Source organism: Exophiala bonariae, assembly GCF_035927105.1.
Source record: "Exophiala bonariae strain CCFEE 5792 chromosome Unknown scaffold_21, whole genome shotgun sequence".
Lineage (NCBI taxonomy): Eukaryota > Fungi > Ascomycota > Eurotiomycetes > Chaetothyriales > Herpotrichiellaceae > Exophiala > Exophiala bonariae.
This window is the reverse complement of record NW_027042496.1, coordinates 380,584-397,306: the sequence shown is the minus strand read 5'-3', so window position 1 is coordinate 397,306 and position 16,723 is coordinate 380,584. Positions and strand designations below refer to the sequence as shown.

At 46.3% G+C, this 16,723-nt stretch overlaps 6 protein-coding genes across 6 annotated transcripts; 1 reads left to right on the top strand and 5 right to left on the bottom strand.

Moving 5' to 3' along the window:
• Positions 1 to 1,510: 1,510 nt before the first annotated feature.
• Positions 1,511 to 3,067, bottom strand: LTR84_005710 (uncharacterized protein; the record flags this gene model as incomplete). The annotated part of the gene is made up of 1 exon (XM_064849275.1): positions 1,511 to 3,067. One exon carries the CDS (start codon positions 3,065 to 3,067, stop codon positions 1,511 to 1,513), a length of 1,557 nt encoding a protein of 518 aa, XP_064703978.1.
• Positions 3,068 to 3,964: 897 nt separating this feature from the next.
• LTR84_005709 (uncharacterized protein) lies at positions 3,965 to 5,093 on the bottom strand (the record flags this gene model as incomplete). Its single annotated transcript, XM_064849274.1, has 4 exons — positions 3,965 to 4,390; positions 4,442 to 4,777; positions 4,832 to 4,992; positions 5,051 to 5,093. The coding sequence occupies 4 exons, from the start codon at positions 5,091 to 5,093 to the stop codon at positions 3,965 to 3,967; spliced, it is 966 nt and encodes a 321-aa protein (XP_064703977.1).
• A 522-nt stretch (positions 5,094 to 5,615) lies between these two features.
• On the bottom strand, positions 5,616 to 6,816 carry LTR84_005708 (uncharacterized protein; the record flags this gene model as incomplete). Its single annotated transcript, XM_064849273.1, has 3 exons — positions 5,616 to 6,210; positions 6,268 to 6,408; positions 6,473 to 6,816. 3 exons carry the CDS (start codon positions 6,814 to 6,816, stop codon positions 5,616 to 5,618), a joined length of 1,080 nt encoding a protein of 359 aa, XP_064703976.1.
• A 1,004-nt stretch (positions 6,817 to 7,820) lies between these two features.
• LTR84_005707 (uncharacterized protein) lies at positions 7,821 to 9,545 on the top strand (the record flags this gene model as incomplete). The annotated part of the gene is made up of 4 exons (XM_064849272.1): positions 7,821 to 7,889; positions 7,992 to 9,110; positions 9,165 to 9,331; positions 9,389 to 9,545. 4 exons carry the CDS (start codon positions 7,821 to 7,823, stop codon positions 9,543 to 9,545), a joined length of 1,512 nt encoding a protein of 503 aa, XP_064703975.1.
• Positions 9,546 to 13,000: 3,455 nt separating this feature from the next.
• Positions 13,001 to 14,447, bottom strand: LTR84_005706 (uncharacterized protein; the record flags this gene model as incomplete). The annotated part of the gene is made up of 2 exons (XM_064849271.1): positions 13,001 to 13,480; positions 13,533 to 14,447. 2 exons carry the CDS (start codon positions 14,445 to 14,447, stop codon positions 13,001 to 13,003), a joined length of 1,395 nt encoding a protein of 464 aa, XP_064703974.1.
• A 561-nt stretch (positions 14,448 to 15,008) lies between these two features.
• LTR84_005705 (uncharacterized protein) lies at positions 15,009 to 16,501 on the bottom strand (the record flags this gene model as incomplete). The annotated part of the gene is made up of 4 exons (XM_064849270.1): positions 15,009 to 15,440; positions 15,493 to 16,201; positions 16,267 to 16,410; positions 16,464 to 16,501. 4 exons carry the CDS (start codon positions 16,499 to 16,501, stop codon positions 15,009 to 15,011), a joined length of 1,323 nt encoding a protein of 440 aa, XP_064703973.1.
• Between the last annotated feature and the right edge of the window lie 222 nt (positions 16,502 to 16,723).

Genomic DNA, 16,723 nt, shown 5'->3' with positions numbered 1-16,723 from the left:
CTGCACTCAATGTAAACTGGGAGCCTACCAGGTTCCCGCGATTCTAGTACGGCGGTCGTGAGCGCATGTGGAAAACTGACAGGACTCTTTCTGTTCCGAGAAATGGACCGAAGAAGTTGCCGCGGGCCGTGCAAATGCTCCGATCGCGGGATGAGCTCCATAGCAGCTACTTTGGTGAACACAGACTTCGAGTCGTCTACGACCTCAGATTTAGACCTCATGCATTGCTGATGACCCACACGATATAAAATACCACTTTGGCAGTTCGCCACACCGGAAATGCACAAATAGGAGCTCAAAAGTCGATTGTGGGCTCGGATTTCAACATCACTATTTACATCATCTCGAAGGGATATTTTTGGTTATTTTACGCTCCCAAAATGTCTCATCTTTATTTAGACCAGTCAATGAAAAGTAGGAATAAAGCAGCGGTGACCCCAAAGTCGACTATAACTCACAATGCGAGGACACCGGACGATGGCGCCAGTGGCAAAACGATGGGTCAATTCACTGGGGAGGTCTGGTTGGACAAGATTCTCGAATCCCCTGAGGCATTCATCAGCCTTGTAAACTTCACACCATGCGCAAGGACAAATTGGCACAGACACGACAACGGTCAACTGCTGCGAGTCACTGGAGGTTCAGGATGGTATTGTGACCAGGGTGAGAAACCCAAAAGAATTGCGGTTGGAGATGTCATTTGGTGTCGTAAGTATCACTCCCGCGTCTTAGCCGTTCAATGTAGATATCACAAGGTCAGCCCTGACAGCTCTTGACTCAGCGCCAGGAACAATCCATTGGCACGGAGCTGATGATGGATGTTACATGATTCATGAAGCATCTTCATTCGGAAAGGTGGATTGGTACGACCCTGTGACTGACGAAGAATACGCAGCAAAGGGAAGGGAGTTTGACACCGTAGAAACGGCAAGATAACTCTTGGCACGAATGTAAGAAAGTCAGAAGAAGAGCCTAGATGGAACATCAGCCCAGAATATAACGGACAAGAACAAGTTCGCGACAGCTGTGAGCAGTTCTTTGTATTGGATAAACATACATATTGATAGCGTAAGAGCCTTGGAGGGGTTGCTGAGTGTGTATATGCTACGCACAGGTTTAAGGTACCAAATTGCAGTACTTCAATGACTGAAGACCCTGGATCTTCAGTGGACTAGGCGAAAATGATATGTTCCTGCTTCAACAGGTTTCACTTTACAACAGAGTGCCAGATGGGAGTTCAAGAAATACCGTTATCTATCGAGGCTTAGATCTTAGACTAGGCCATAATCATTGAGTCTTCCTCTCGTACATGCTCCGTGATCATAGAACCACTGATCATCATTCGACGTTAGAAAGAATCCTAAAAGAGTATTTACATTATTTGTCTCTGTTAACCCTGCCATACTACGTATTCTGGATGACCGATCCGTATGGCACTAGTTTATGGATCATAATAAGAATCATGTGTTTTGGGGTTCCTTCCAAACGAGCCTCTGTCATGGGACTAGGCTCAATGAACTTCAACATGAGTATAGCCGGTATCTTTGCTATGTCTTTCCTGGTCCGTAGGTGCACCGTCCTCTGCTCGGAGGCTATCGCATGAGGATGCTGCCACGGTGGTGTCGCCAAAGAGTTCATTGATTGCCTCGAGAGGTACACCTAAGGTGTCTGGAAAGACCAAGTATATGAGGATAGATGCAAGCGTTCCTGGGCAGATGAAGCAAAGGAAGAATTTCCAACCAATGGTGGAAAATGCGACGGGTGCCACTTGCAACCATAGTATGTTGATTGCGCTCTGTGCAGCAATAGAGATAGCCATTCCCTTGGTTCGAAGGTGGGTTGGAAAAATTTCTGAGCAGTATACGAACTGTGTTCCACCAAGCGATAGCTCGAATAGCAGAATATAGACATAAATCACAGCAACAGCAGCCTTTAATGCTGAAGCATTGGGATTTGCTAGCGATTCCGCCGTGGTGGCGTATTTGGCAATAAGAGCCGCTTCGATGGAAAAGCAGACCTCGCAAATTAAGAGTCCTCCAGACAATAGTACTGGACGGGGGACTTTATCTGCATAGAGGAATAGTCCTAATGCTCCTCCCATAGCGGTCAAGATCCAACCACCGGCGTAGAGCAGTTGTTGATTCGTGTCAAACCCAAGGGTTGCGTATAAAGTCGGGCCATAATTGTTCATCACGAGTGGAGCTGCCATCTGTACAGAAAGCGTTGTTCCCGCTGCCATGAGAGCTCGTTTGCGATATGATGGCGTGGTAACGATCGCCCAGTATGAGTTGCGTAGTTCTCGTTCAACCTCCATTTGCTGTTGAATTTGAATAAGCTCTACACTTGCTTCAGCAGGTGTGTGTAGTCTTTGCAGGACCTTCTGCGCCTCGTCTACATGACCCCGAATTGTAAGCCATCTTGGTGATTCAGGAATCCAAATCAGGAATATCAAGAGAAGGAGACCAGGGAGACAATTAAAAGCAAATTGTGCTCTCCACTGAGTGTTGTTGGAAGTATTGACGTGATAGAATCCGATTCCCGTCCAAGTTGCTGCTGCGTAACCGATCATGATCGAAAAGTTGTGGATATCGACGAATGTTCCCCTCTTGCTTGGAGGAGCAACCTCCGTCATCCATACTGGGATCGCTGAATTGATAGAAAAGACAGCTACACCGCAGATGAAGCGGAAAGCGATAAACATTTCGATATTCGTACTCCCAGCGAGACATGCAGAGGCGATGATCGCAAGAAGAGTTGGAGCTGCAATACCTAAACGTCGACCCCAGTGGTCGCAAATTGTGGGTGTCAAAAGACATCCGATGACTCCTCCGGTCTGAAATAAAGAATTTGTCATGCCAATGAGTTCCTTTGCGTTGCTTTTATGATCCAAACCCATCGATAGGATGAAAGATGGCTGCGCGAGTGCGGTTCCAATCACAGAATTCGCATAACCAATGAGGATCGAACCCATACTCATTGCAAATATCATGACGATGTTATACCAGCGAAATTGGCGCCCAAGAGTATGTTCGAGCCCCTGAGAGGGGGTTTCAGCGGGATTTGACATTTTATATGCCGTACATAGGTGAAAATTCACAGCCAGCAGATTTTGTCGGGCGTTTTGAGGAGAATGTGAGATGTCTTGATTGAGTATTTGTTTCAGTCCTGCAACCAAGTCATGGTATACTTATATACGCAAATGTGCATGTTGAGAGACCCACTTGATAATATACCCCATGGGGCTCTTCAGGCCTGCCTACCATTGGAGTGACTTTTGGGTCTACTAAGCTTAGACTGCCTGGCCTATGGGTCTTCAGGTAGACTACACCGAGGGCCGAGAACAGTGGAAACAGACATAGCTCGGACCGTATTGATTTGCGCATACAACAATTCCTAAAGATCTAGATTAAACAATTTTCACTTGGCTGAACATAGTATTTCAACTTTCCCCTTTGGTTCATTCCGGTGGAATGGCGGATCCCAAACACAGCTCGCCTTCTGAAATTTACTCAACATATCGCTGGGGAAAGCATGGTTTTCGGCAGTTCGTCTGAGTAAAGCTTTAAAAGTTTTTACAACCTTCCATGTCATCTACTACTCGGTTCCACAGTCTCAAGTCTTCCCGCGTTCTGTAGCAACCGATTAGGACAAAAGAAAATGCTCACTATTTCGTTCCGGCGGTAAAGAGAGGGTGCTACGCTACTAGAAGATAGACTGCAATCTAGATCTCTCAACTGCGTGTGCTATATGAGTTAATTTATCCATCCCGCGCCTCGGTAGACGAGATATAGAAAATCACAAGCAATGATATGCCAGGACGGCAGTGACATCCACAGCTTGAGTGAACCTCGTAGCGTAGCATACGCCATACTATGAAGCATCATCTAACCAATCCATTGCGGCCCGGTCGAAATCACTTTAGCTCTCAATGATGTTTTCAAAAATAGAATTCCTACTGCACAGCTCAGTTCCAACTGGAGCTCAATTCGCGTAACGTCTCTTCCACCCCCACAAGCATGTGCTGGGACACACCTAACGCTGATGCTTCTACAATATTTGTATCGACCTCTGCCGAAGAAGCCACGTTATTCAAAAACACATATTGCAACGCTAATTCCAATCCAGTAGCTGGGTAAAGGCTCTCAAAAACTTCTCTTGTACATTGAACGTAAGTGGCATTCTTGCCAGTGGCCTTACTCCATGTTGCAAGCAACTCCGGATACGTCATCAACCCTATGGCTACCTGCACCACCTTTCCAGGCAACGAAACTTCTGGGCGATCAAGGATTGCTTTTACCAGCACTCCTACGTTCTTTCTGACGCTTCCAGCCATTGGGATCTTTGTCATAGGCGAGCAAGGCTGGATGAACACGTAGTGACCCCAGGCACCCTTCCAGGGTCGTCAGTTGGAAGTTTCCGAGTCCTTCGGGTAATAACTTACATATTTCTGAGGACTGAAGAAGGGGTACCATGCCATATTCTCAGCGTACCACCCTACGCCAAGGTAGGTGGTCTTTGCTGCCAGCTTCGGGTGGTATTCTTTGATATACATGTCTACCCGATTCTTGGCATTGAAATGCGGGACCTCCACTGCGCCTGGTGACTCCGGAGTTGCGCGGGGTAGTGTGCTCCATATAAAGTGCTTGAGGGTGGGCGACAACGCGAGTACATCTACAAGACAAATGCCTTGCCTTGTTTCAATGTTGCCAGCCTCCACATTGCCATGGTTTTCAATGTATTGCCAATAATCAGTAACGCCAAAAACTACTTCTGCTCCCTGAAAGTGGATTAGAAAAGCTAGATCAGGATGAGAAAGGTTCACTCATCTTACAGAAACAGCAGACGCCAGCGTTTCTGGCCTTTCAAAATCAGCATAGACAAGCTCAGCACCATTCAGTTCTAGTACTCGGGCCTTCTCTCCAGTAACACTACGTGTGATGGCTCGGACCTTCCATTCTTTGTTTCGAAGCAATTCATAGGCGACAGATCCACCTGTATGAGAGCATCAAAACTTGTTGTTGAACTAAGGATTCGGTCAGCGGAAACTTACCCTGTGCTCCTGTCGCACCGAATACTGTTACAATTCTTGCCATTGTGCTCCACTCCGACTATTGAGACTTCAAAGAACCAAAATCTTTAGCATTCCAAATTTCTCTTGGAGTCTTGACTTCTTGTAGCTTTCAATTTATTTCTGTGTTTTCCAGCATCATTTCGTAAGACCGACAACTTTTATTGTTCTAGGTTCACTGCTCCGGCCTAGAAAGATTAAACTGCTGCTAGCGCTAGGGGAAGAATTATGGGGAAGCCATTGCGCCCTATATCACCGAGGGCCGCGGGCCTTGTTAATCTGTGATTCCGTACGTCATAGCCCGAGGTCTTGTCGTAGAGTCAGAGTGCGGCAACGAACAACCCATTTGTTTTTGTAAGTACAGAGGCCAATGATTGTGGGATTGCCTCATTGGGCCTTTTCCTGCAACGAAATAACGCGCTCAAGTTTGTTGCTAAATGTTATGCTTGAAATATATCCACCGCGTGTTGTCACTGGATCAGATCTAGGAAGAATAGATATGTAGCTTGCAGCTAATCTTGTATATTAGAAGACAGCTAGCTAGACCTCAATTTGCACCCTGTAGAAGTCCCGTCTTGAAATCTTTCAAAAAGGCCCACTTCGTGGTCGAACCCCACCCTTTCTCTTTCCACGCATTAGCTTTTGCTGGGAACAGATCCACTGTATCAAACAAGCTATCGTCATGGGCGAAGACAAACCAGATGTTATCATCAGAATCCGCTTCTTGAGCCTTTTTAATCGTGTCAATGGCAATATCGATATCATGGCCCATTGCTGGATCATAAAATGGTATATCAACGTCTCTTCCACGAGAATGTTGTAGCTGAGCTAGAACTGCACCGGGACACGGGTGTATAGCCGTTGCCGAAAACCTCTGCCAGATCTCATGAAGTTGGTTATCACTGGGGAGTGGTAGATGTGGCGACGGTCTCATTTCCCCACTATGATGGCAGAGATCTCCTCCCATCATGATAAAAGTGTCTGGCGAATTCGTCGTTCGAGCGAGGCCACATAGATGACCGATTGCGTGTCCCGGAGTGTCCAACAGATAGAATGAGCCGTCTCCGAAGAAGTCAAAGGCATGGAATTTCCCCGCCAAGAGTTTAGTTATACTAAAATCAATTTCTCTCAAGTTTCGACCTCTAGATAACAACATTAATGATGTGATAGGTGGTCAACAAGAGAACATCCAACCTTACGCAAAATCGCTCTCTCTTACGGGAGATTTCTTGTTGACGGGGAACCCAGGCAAGAAAGCTTGCTTAAAGCCAGGACCAACCACTAGATCTGTTGTAGGTGGAAAGGTTGAAGGGTCACCGAGATGATCCCAATGCCAATGACTTTGTGCATTGTGAGTATGATCAATTCACAAGTGCGAAAGCTCATAGAGAGATCAGCACTTACCTCCAGATAATGCTATTGATTTGGGATCCTGAAATTCCATTTGCCTCAAGGATATCTATCGTGTTTTTCTGAGCACTGATATCCCAGCCGGGAAAGGTGGAGATGGCTGGAGACATATTCTGCCAATCTGGTGGTATACCCAGGTCGAAAAGCGCCTTCTTCCCTGAGGATTCATGTTCTATCAGGAATGACCACGATGGAACTGCACCCAAACGCGAGAAGTCGGGGATGGGCGGTGTAACAAGAAGTTCCAATGGCACGTTCCCTATACGAGATGTGGTGTCAATAATGCTAACGCTCACTGTCTTTCCACCGTCGACTTGGAACAATCCGGATGACCCCATGATGGACACTCTGAAACAAGAAACAAGAAGCCTGGAGAATAAAAAATCTCATCAGGTCGACGTATTGATTCAAACGCATTATCATGAACACAACTGTCGGCAGCTTCAGGAGTGCCAAAATTTATGGACATTATCGCGGGCGTCGGCCCGTGAATTTTCTACGGCCCGCGGAGTTTCTCTGCACACCTGAGATGAGAGGAGATTTAAGGCTTTTAAGCCTTTTTGAATATGCACAGAAGTCTGGTCTACTTTACCAATAAGAGAAAAGAACTGATTGATCCGTATGCCAATCTATCCGACTTAAAAGGCAAGCATCTGTAATTCCTTACCTTTGTCTCCAAGATCAACGCGGCAACAGTGATGCTGTAGTAATGCATACGATGTTAGGAGATTAGCTAACTAGTCAATGCAACGCATCAGTGCAGGATCTCCAAGTTTACAAATTCGCATGTGATAGGTCATCTGTACGGACCCTCCTTTTCGAGAACATACGCATGTTGTGGCGAGCACCCAAGCCAAAATTTCCCATCACAGTCATAGTGCAATTCAACTCACAGCTATTGTGGCATTCAGCTATTGTGGCACTGTTCATGATCAGAAATGACCCGGACCTCATACATGGGCTGGCGATTTGTCCAAAGGGTCCCCGGCAATTTTGTCAATTGACCAGGGTTTCAGTGTCACCAAGCAGTATATGCAGTCAGCAGCCGAATTTCACACCGGTGCTGTTTCATGCCACACAAGCTCACCCCGCTGTCCGTTACAGAACACGAACGCTAATAACTTACCACTTGGACTTGGGTTGGGCCAATGTAGCCCCTCCACCCCGGAATCCTGGTGCTTGAAGGGCGAGGGGCTTCCGTTTGGAGTCGACGGTCTTCCGAGTTTCTTCTTGGCGCAGTTCTAACGTATACCACGAGCTCGAGGATATAAGGGTTTATACTAGCTCTTGCGATCGCATAAAAACAAAAACAGCCGATTATCAAACTCTTTTGATTGTTAAAATGTTGTTCCCATGGCAGAGTACTCTTTTTGAGTTTTCAGCACAGCTTACAGCCGGCTTTGTACTAGCGGTAAGAGACCGAATCCCCAAGTGCCTAACGATGTTCATTTATGTTTTGCTTCTGTAATTGGTCTTCATACTTCCATTTCTGACGTTGTGACTCCGATCATAGATATTAGTCCTTATCGGGGGCATCAGCATTTACAACCTGGGCATTCATCCTCTTGCAGCAATCCCCGGTCCTAAATTTTACGCACTGTCTGACCTACCTCATATTCGTGATTTAGCCAGTGGCAGATGGCCATTCATTCTACAGAAATTCCATGAGCAATATGGACCGGTCGTTCGATTTGGACCGAATGATGTATCATTTATCTCTCCGGAAGCCTGGAAGGACATCTATGGCTTCAGAACTGCGACCAAAAAACTGTTCCCAAAGGATCTGCGCCTGTATAGAGGAACGCTCACAAAATCCACCAACATCCTGATTGCGAATGATGCAGACCACAGTCGAATGCGACGGCTCCTGGCACACGCATTTTCTGAGAAGGCACTGCGAAGTCAAGAAGGGATCATGGAGATGTACGTCAGCAAATTGATCTTTGCGCTGAGGGATCGAAGCGGTAAAAATGTGGACGGTGCTGTTGTTGATATCAGCAAGTGGTACAATTTCCTGACTTTTGACGTGCTGGGTGATCTAGCGTTTGGAGAGTCTTTCGGATGTCTCGACGGTGGAGAATATCATCCGTGGGTTCAAATTATCTTTTCAGGATTCAAGTTGTCTTCCTACATCCAAGCAATCAGGCGACACCCTTACACACTAGGTGTTTTGGGATTCTTCCTCCCCCATGAACTCATTCGAAGGGCAACTGATCACCAGAAGATGAGTTTCGAAAAGGCCAAAATTCGGGCAGAAAGGGGCCCAGGCGACCATCCCGATTTCATGTCCTATATCTTAAGACATACTGATGAACATCAAATGACACCGGACGAGATTGGAGAGAATGCTAACATTCTTATCGTCGCTGGTAGCGAGACCACTGCCACCCTGTTGAGTGGAGTCACTTTCTGGCTTCTTAAGAATCCGGCGGTTTATCAGAAATTGGTCAAGGAGGTTCGCGAGTCATTTCAAAATGAAGGAGACATAACCTTGCAGAGTGTGGCCCAACTTCCATACCTGCTTGCTGCCCTCAAGGAAGGCCTACGGATGTATCCTCCGATTCCTTCTGGTCTTCCACGCCTTGTACCTGATGGGGGAGCTTTTATCGATGGGAATTTTCTGGCTGAAAAGGTAATCTGGCTGGGCTGAAATTTCCATGTCTTTTACCAGCTAACATTGTCACAGACTTCAGTATCTGTCAGTCATTGGGCAACTTATCGATCATCATCGAACTTCACTCTTCCAGACTTATTTATTCCTGAGAGATGGTTAGATGACCCTCGTTTTGCCAACGATCGTCCGGATGCACTGCAACCTTTCTCGTATGGACCAAGAAACTGCTTGGGCATAAAGTAAGTTTTCCTTGTTTGTACAAACCGCGGTCTTTTCTAAGTTCTAACATGAAACAGTCTCGCCTATGCTGAGATGAGGCTAGCATTAACACGAATACTTTACAACTTTGACCTACAACTGCATCATGACAGTCTATCATGGAATGAACAAGATATCTATGTCTTCTGGCACAAAGGCGCTCTCAATGTCAAGCTTACGAATAGACCAACTTGATGAAACAGATGGTGAAAGAACTTTTCCACATCATGGCCTCGCGAGAAGTAGATAGACTAAGAACTTGCAAAGAAATCACATATGTTTAAAATTCATTGAACCACCACCCTATGTCATGTATTTTGGTTGAATGCTGGACTAGAAATACCCTATAATCGATCATTAGGTTCTATCTGAACTTCCTCTACAATCGTTCGATATGAAAGCACAAAAGGACATTTGCTGATCTGGGCACGTTTAAAAACCAAAAGGTTAGCACGCAAGCTAGACATTATGGTAGTTTCAATCCTTTAAACATCTAAGTACGCATTGAAGCTAAGCAAGGATCTCCTCACTTGCACCATCTAGAAAATCGTCATTTCATGAACGCCATCGTTCGTATCCGAATCACCGTACAAACTCCTCGTCATACTATGACCGAAACAACATATTACAGCTTCAATTTGGCGGGGCCATAGTCCTCCTCCCCTGCATGACAGACTGGAGCTCGGGCGTACTGAAAGCCGCATCGGCATATTTCAGTAAGCGATCAGAGATAAAACCTGTTCGTCCCACGTCCTGTAACCGGCCTATCAATATGATCAAATGCGCATCCAGTGCAGTTGCACGGTCAGAACCAAGTAGCCATGGCGCATTATCCTTAAGAAGAGAGTCACATCTCTTCATGAGAATACGTGCCTTTTCTTCGTTGGCGCGTACGGCATTTGCCTCGATGCCTTTCACCTTTTCGCGAGTAGTGCTGGATACGGAGGCGCTTGAGTCAGTATAAGACACAAATAGACTTCGGAATGGAGCCTCACACTGAAATTTTGTAGTTTAACGCATCTCTGTACTCATCGCTGATATCGCTTCTAGCAAGACGGCCCTCAATGGACCTGATGAGACCTGCAGCTACCTGTGGACGGTCGGGATAGGATAAAGCGAAATAATTCAAGTCATGTACGGCATGCAGTAACTCTCGAATCTCTTCCTCATGCGACTCTAGCGTTAGTAGAGAGTATCGATCGATCAGGTAGTAGGTTATCTCTAAGCTATCTGCAATTGGCTTTTCAAGGGATGGCGATGTAAGCGCAGGAACCTGCCCCGATGAAAAGCGATAGTCAGCCTTGTAGGTATCTAATGGAGTCCGCTCATAATTCCAGCTAGCAAGGGGTTGTTCATAGACGTGCCTGTCCTTTTCGATTGACTTTGGTCAAGAAGAACTCGTCCAATTGGCCATCATTGAACAAGTCGATCCCGATTTCATCCACCTGCAATTTTTTTGATCCGTCTCTCTGTTTTCTTGCAAGTGCAATGGTATATCGCACTTGAATCGAGCATAGCGACCAGATGTTATGGTATAATTTGAAAGTGTTCATAATGTCTGAGGGACTTCGATTTGGTGGTGACTCTCATAGGAAGCCCGACTGTCAAACAACATCTCGATTTATGGATATTCGCTATGATTTCCACCACAAATCGGAATCGCCCTGAACGAACATCAACATACAGTAGTACCTGATGCATTCCGACCCGCCTTTCAGAATAGTTCTCCACATTTACCCCAGACGGAGTATTCGCTCTCGGTGTTTCGAATGGCCCGAGCTGACCAAGCCGGGATCACTGAAGTGAAAGAGACGCAGCTGGAACAATCTTTACCACTAAACTATTTTCGGTGACAGGTTTCAGAGTATATCCAAGCATAATCAAATCAAAAGCACTTGAAGTGTTATTTCATAGATCCAGAATAGGGTAGCTAATCCTCAACTGGCTGGTTCACTTATCATTATCTACCCGGTTGGAGAAGGTAGGGTCGTTTCAATCACTACGGAAAATTAATTGTGAAAGCTCAATTGTGTCTCTATGACTTGAACGAATTCGTGTAGGTTTGTTCATCGCGTTTGCTCACAGTTTTCAGTGAGCTTAGGCCAAAGCAGGAAAGCTAATGCCCAACATATTCCGGAACCAAAGGACAGCGCAGTTGCAAACATTATTACACTTTCCTTATTTCTGGATGACCAGCCGCCTTCGTTTCTCCAGCAGATACGAGCACTAGTCATAGTATGTCTCGGAATTCATATCCCTGTTTGATATAACAGCGAATATAATATTCTTCACGTGTCAATCGGTCTGATCAGCTCGCTGCTCTCAAATCAGACAGTCCCTTCCACCACCAACATGGCTTTCTGAAATCAACAATCCCTTGATTCGCAGAAGCGTCTCAGACCGCATGGGACAGTGCCTTCATTGTTCTTGCGATGCTTTGCTGTGTTTTGAGCCCTCCGATGTTTTCTTGATCGTTTTGAGGATCTTAATGTTTGTTTGTATGTTCGCAATCTTCCGCAGGGTCGTGTCAAGCTCGGATTGCATGTATCTCCAATCCGAGGAATGTAAACCATCGCAACATGAGTGCATACGACCTAGATACTCGATACCGTCCGCCTCAGACCTTCCAGTACGTACGCGGGAAACTAAAATGTTGATCATATCGACTGATCGTTGGGGAAGTCTCATATCCTTGTTTAGAATGACTGGTTTGTTATCGACTGGTGCCAGCCGCCAAGCTTTTATGGCATCGGTAGTTTCTTCGTCCTTTCGAATGATGTTTCTTATGTATTTGGTGTGAAGCCTGTCCACCATCTTATTGTCAAAGAACAATTTAACAGCAGTTCTGAACGATCTGTCGCTGGTAAAATTCGATCTTGTGAAGGGAGGTCGTTCGAAAGTTCGGGGTCTATGGTGTCGGGAAGCAACTGGGGGAATACACATCCCTCCAGTCCTGACACCTGCCATCCGTCTAATCCTTGCCATGGTTCAAATTGTTTCCTTGGAGCGAACTGAAAGTGATAGCTAGACTTCAATTCTTTGTAGCATATTTGGACCACCTGAAGCCCGTTCAAATGCTTTTCGAGAGTGATGCCGCAGGCTGTATGCACTGTGGGTTCGGAGTGTTCAAGTGGTAGAATGTAGAGATTCGACTTGAACCATGAAGAATTCTTAAGTGAACGAGGAAGCCGCTGGTTTGTTGAGTGTCCACTGCCTCGGGCTTTGTTTCCAGTTCAATGACCGCTTGACGAATAATGAGAGAACGAATTGCCCCTCGAACAAAGCGAGCACAACAAAAGTTGTTCAATGGTCTTTCTGTTTCGCCCATGTGACAGATTGACAGAGCCTAATCATCCGGCTGCATATGGACAGATGTGATTGAAGCCAAGCTGCGTAGAGGGTCTTATACTGCCTCAGATATGAAGTGACATTTCTTAGACCTCGTTATTTAGAGGGAGGAATTCTCGGTGAGTGTGTGTGTTAAAAGAGTCCAAAACGCATTGCGTTAGATACTCAAAGAAGAAGCTAGAAAGGCATACTTTGGTTCCGCCTTTGCTCCAAAGAACCTTGTTGCCTATGAGTCCCAGATCATAGGCAGTCATTTTCCCTGCACCCCTCGTCGCACAATATCAAAATAATCTGGCGAAGCGTCACATAATTGGGGCCGCCAAAATCGGCGGTCTGAGTGACATCCTGAATTTGATCAGTTCCGGATCTTCATATTCGGCCATCCACATTGGATCCATTGTGATGTCCCATTGCTTCATACGACTCATCAGCTGCGATTGGGGATCTACCAAGCTCTTATAAAACTGAACGTCTGCCTCCCTTTTCTCCTCGGTTGCCATGGCCAGCCAGTGTTCCATGTTATTCTCCTTCGCGACACCGTCAATAACCCAGATCTTTTGTGGGTCTTCGTCATCGCTGTACCCTCCACGTTGAATCAATCGCTTGTTTTCTATAGAGAACCCATTTGTGAAAGTCAGCCATTTTTCACGACGTGCCTTGGCCCAGGTGTCGAGAAGTGTCTCTGGCGCCTTGCCTCTAATGACTGCTCCTAGTGCTCGACCAAGGGGACCAGCATCTAGTAACCCCGTCGTTAGACCGAGACCTCCAATTGGGTTGTTGCTCTGTATAAAATCAGCATGGCTTTCCTGAATCAGTGTTGTTCTCAAATCTTACATGTGCAGCATCTCCTGCCAAAAGTACTCTTCCCAGTCGAAATGTTTTCGCACATCGCTGATGAGGTTTGTATTTGTTCAATTGGACCAACTCATAGTCGATGGGCCACACCGGGAAAATATTCTTGTAATGTTCGTCTAGCTCTTCGCGGATTTCTTCATTCGTTAAGCCGGCTCGGACACCGAATGCACAGCGCCATAAACCCGTTTTGTCGAGTATTGTCACAACAGCCCAGTGGACGGGATCGACAATAAAGTTCGCTGTAGTGAAACCGTGTTGGAAAAAGTCATACCTTACGTTTGTGGCAACAAAATCCTCCTTCGGCCATGAAAAACCCTCAAATGGAATGTCGCATAGCTTCCTGACACTTGACCCAGCTCCATCAGCTCCCACAAGCCAGTCACAGGTATATGTCGTCTCCTTGTCAGTCCTTGGGTCCACTGCAGTCAGTATAACATGGTCACTGTCAGCAGCCTGCTCGATGGCAATCACTTTCTGGTTGAAACGGGCTTCGCTATCATACTTTGTGGTGAGATGTTTGAGTAGGATAGCTGCAAGTTGTGGCTGCGGGCAGTCAATACCCGCAGGAAAGATGCTTCCTCCTTCCCGTTTCTCAACATATGCAATTCTCTTGCCATCCACCCAGAAACTCAGTACATCGTTGATGATCGATTCCTTCTTCACATCGTCTAGTGTCCCGGTCTCCAGTAACTCGGCCTGTGCGCATGGTTGATAGCTTGCTGCGCGTGGTGATTGATCGATTTCATGTGACCTTTCGAGTATCAATACTCTCACGCCTAATTTCGCGAGATTGATCGCAACAGTCAATCCCACTGGCCCAGCACCCACGACTATGACTGGGCGGTGTGAAGACTCTATCGCTGACGTCATTTGCGCCTCGCCACTGTCACCCATTGTCCCTGAGGTTCGCGATCGGAGAAGGTTCAGTTAGATCGCAGCCTTGAAAGAACAGGCCGTAGGTAGTGTTAGAATGTATGAGGATCTCAGCAAAAGGCCTCAATTTGCAACCTTACCTGCGATCGCCCTCGAGATGGGGCTTCAATCGTCTAGTGTTTGCCACATCGGCAGTTGAACATAACATTGATGAGAATAGAAGCCTCATCGCTCGTTTCTCCATATGTCCTCAGATCTTCCCCACAATCTCCAATTTTGAGTTGCGGAGGCTCAGAAGGACTGGTGTTTATTAACTCCACTTCCCAGGGATTCCTTAGCCCTCGGTTGTGTTTTTCGGCAATGATATCCGTTACAGCACGAGGCTTGAAGTCGGTTTCATTCTTACTACAATTGAGGAAGAATGCAAATTAGGACTGTAGAACTAAACTCGCTGAAGCGAAGTGGGGTAGTTGTTGACATACTGATATCTGAGGGCCATACAATAGTAACGTACTACTGGTACAGTACCCTGGGTCGAGATCTCTATCACCCCAGCAAACATATCGCCACAAAATACCAACATCAGTGCGATCGAACTCTATGACAGACAGCCGGTGACGGGTATTCTATGTGACCACGTTGTTCAAGTCCACCGCTGATGTTGTCGTAAGTTGGCAGTGAATTGCCGGACATGAAATACAACTCTGGGCCCTGCACCGCCAATTCATAAGAGGGCGTTATTTCTGATGGACTATTGATTCTCAACTCTCCAGACGAACGCTCTGGGTTTTGGATTGCTTGATGATCGACGTCTGTGGATGTGAGGTAGGTCGGCATGGAGTCTTGTGCATAAAGTTGATCTTGATCATGCTTTCCGAATGGTGGAGGTGCATCAAGGAGACCTTCTTCCTCTCCTGTTGGTATCTTTCTTACGCCATCAAAACATGCGCTCCCTTTTTCGTCAAATTTTATACCTACTGGGAATTCTAGATGAAACGGAAAGTCGAACTCGACCTGTTTTTCGTCAGAGGGACCTCAATGCCAGGTTACACTTTCATCGACTCACCCGTTCAACCTTTCCGTAATCATCCTCAATCTCAAGTGTAATCCTGATACTATGGTTTATCTGGATTCTCTCCTCCTTGACCGACTGCCGACATACAGTGAGTGAACGGGGTAGCGGGAAGCGGACCTGTGTCGCGGTAGATTCACTCGTTAGGTCTTTCTCCCCTTCCGCAATAAACGACTCCCTCGTATCCGATATAAGTCTCTTATTGAAAAGTGCTTGAAGCTTTATCTCTTCTCTCAACTTAAAGATTGCCGATATTCGTCCCACGTTGGGTGACCTGGGCACACGAAATTCGAAGTCGACAGGCTCACCCCATCGATGTCGTACAGAGGGAGCATAAATGATGTACTCGACACCCTTGGTTCCGACACTAGACTTCTTCTGATGCTCTGAGCTGCTATTTCTGACCTGTGTGCTGCTCGGATTGATGACGTGGAGAGTCTGAGAAGCGCGGAGAGTTGGGGACAGGAGGCCTCTCATAAGCACTTCGGCTTCTATAATATATCTTAGATGCGCATGGTGTAATCCATGAATGCTCTCTGCGATAGGTGTCTCAAGTTCGAAGCAAAACTGCCAGACGTGGTTTCCAGGCTCTAATCGATTCGCAGGTTTGACGTGTGGTGAGGGAGGATACAGTGTGACTTCCTTCAGCAGTATGTTGTCGATGTTTTTGACGAGCTGATACGAGAACGATTTGATGAACCACCTAGAAACATACTATTAGCCTCCATTTCTGACTGAGGAGCATTCGACTGATGAATGAGAACTTACGAAACTTTTCTCTCCACACGAAGCCAGACTTTCACATTTCGAATGGGCAATGGTTCTTGATTCATCAAGACTATTCTTCCAGTCACGAATTTGGACGATTGGACATCCTCATAGGTGTCGACGCGAATAGTAGGGTTGTCTAGCCTGCTTTGCTGTTAGATCGGAAACCAATTATCTTCACGCTCGGGGTCGACTACCTGACTTCCAGTCTCTTGAGTGGGATAGTCTTGTCCATCGTGTTTGCTCCAGTACTTGACGAGAGTATGAAAGTTAGTCTGTCGCAATGACTTCGAGAGTCTTTCTTTTTGAACTTGAGTGGTGAAATCAATACGTCGGCAGGTGCCCTTCTCGACTTGGGCGATACCGCATACTTTATATACTTCAACCGCGAATACTGAGTATGGCATCGGGGTTAAACATTGTTTAATATCGCTCCAGAGAACTTTGCCAGCAACGT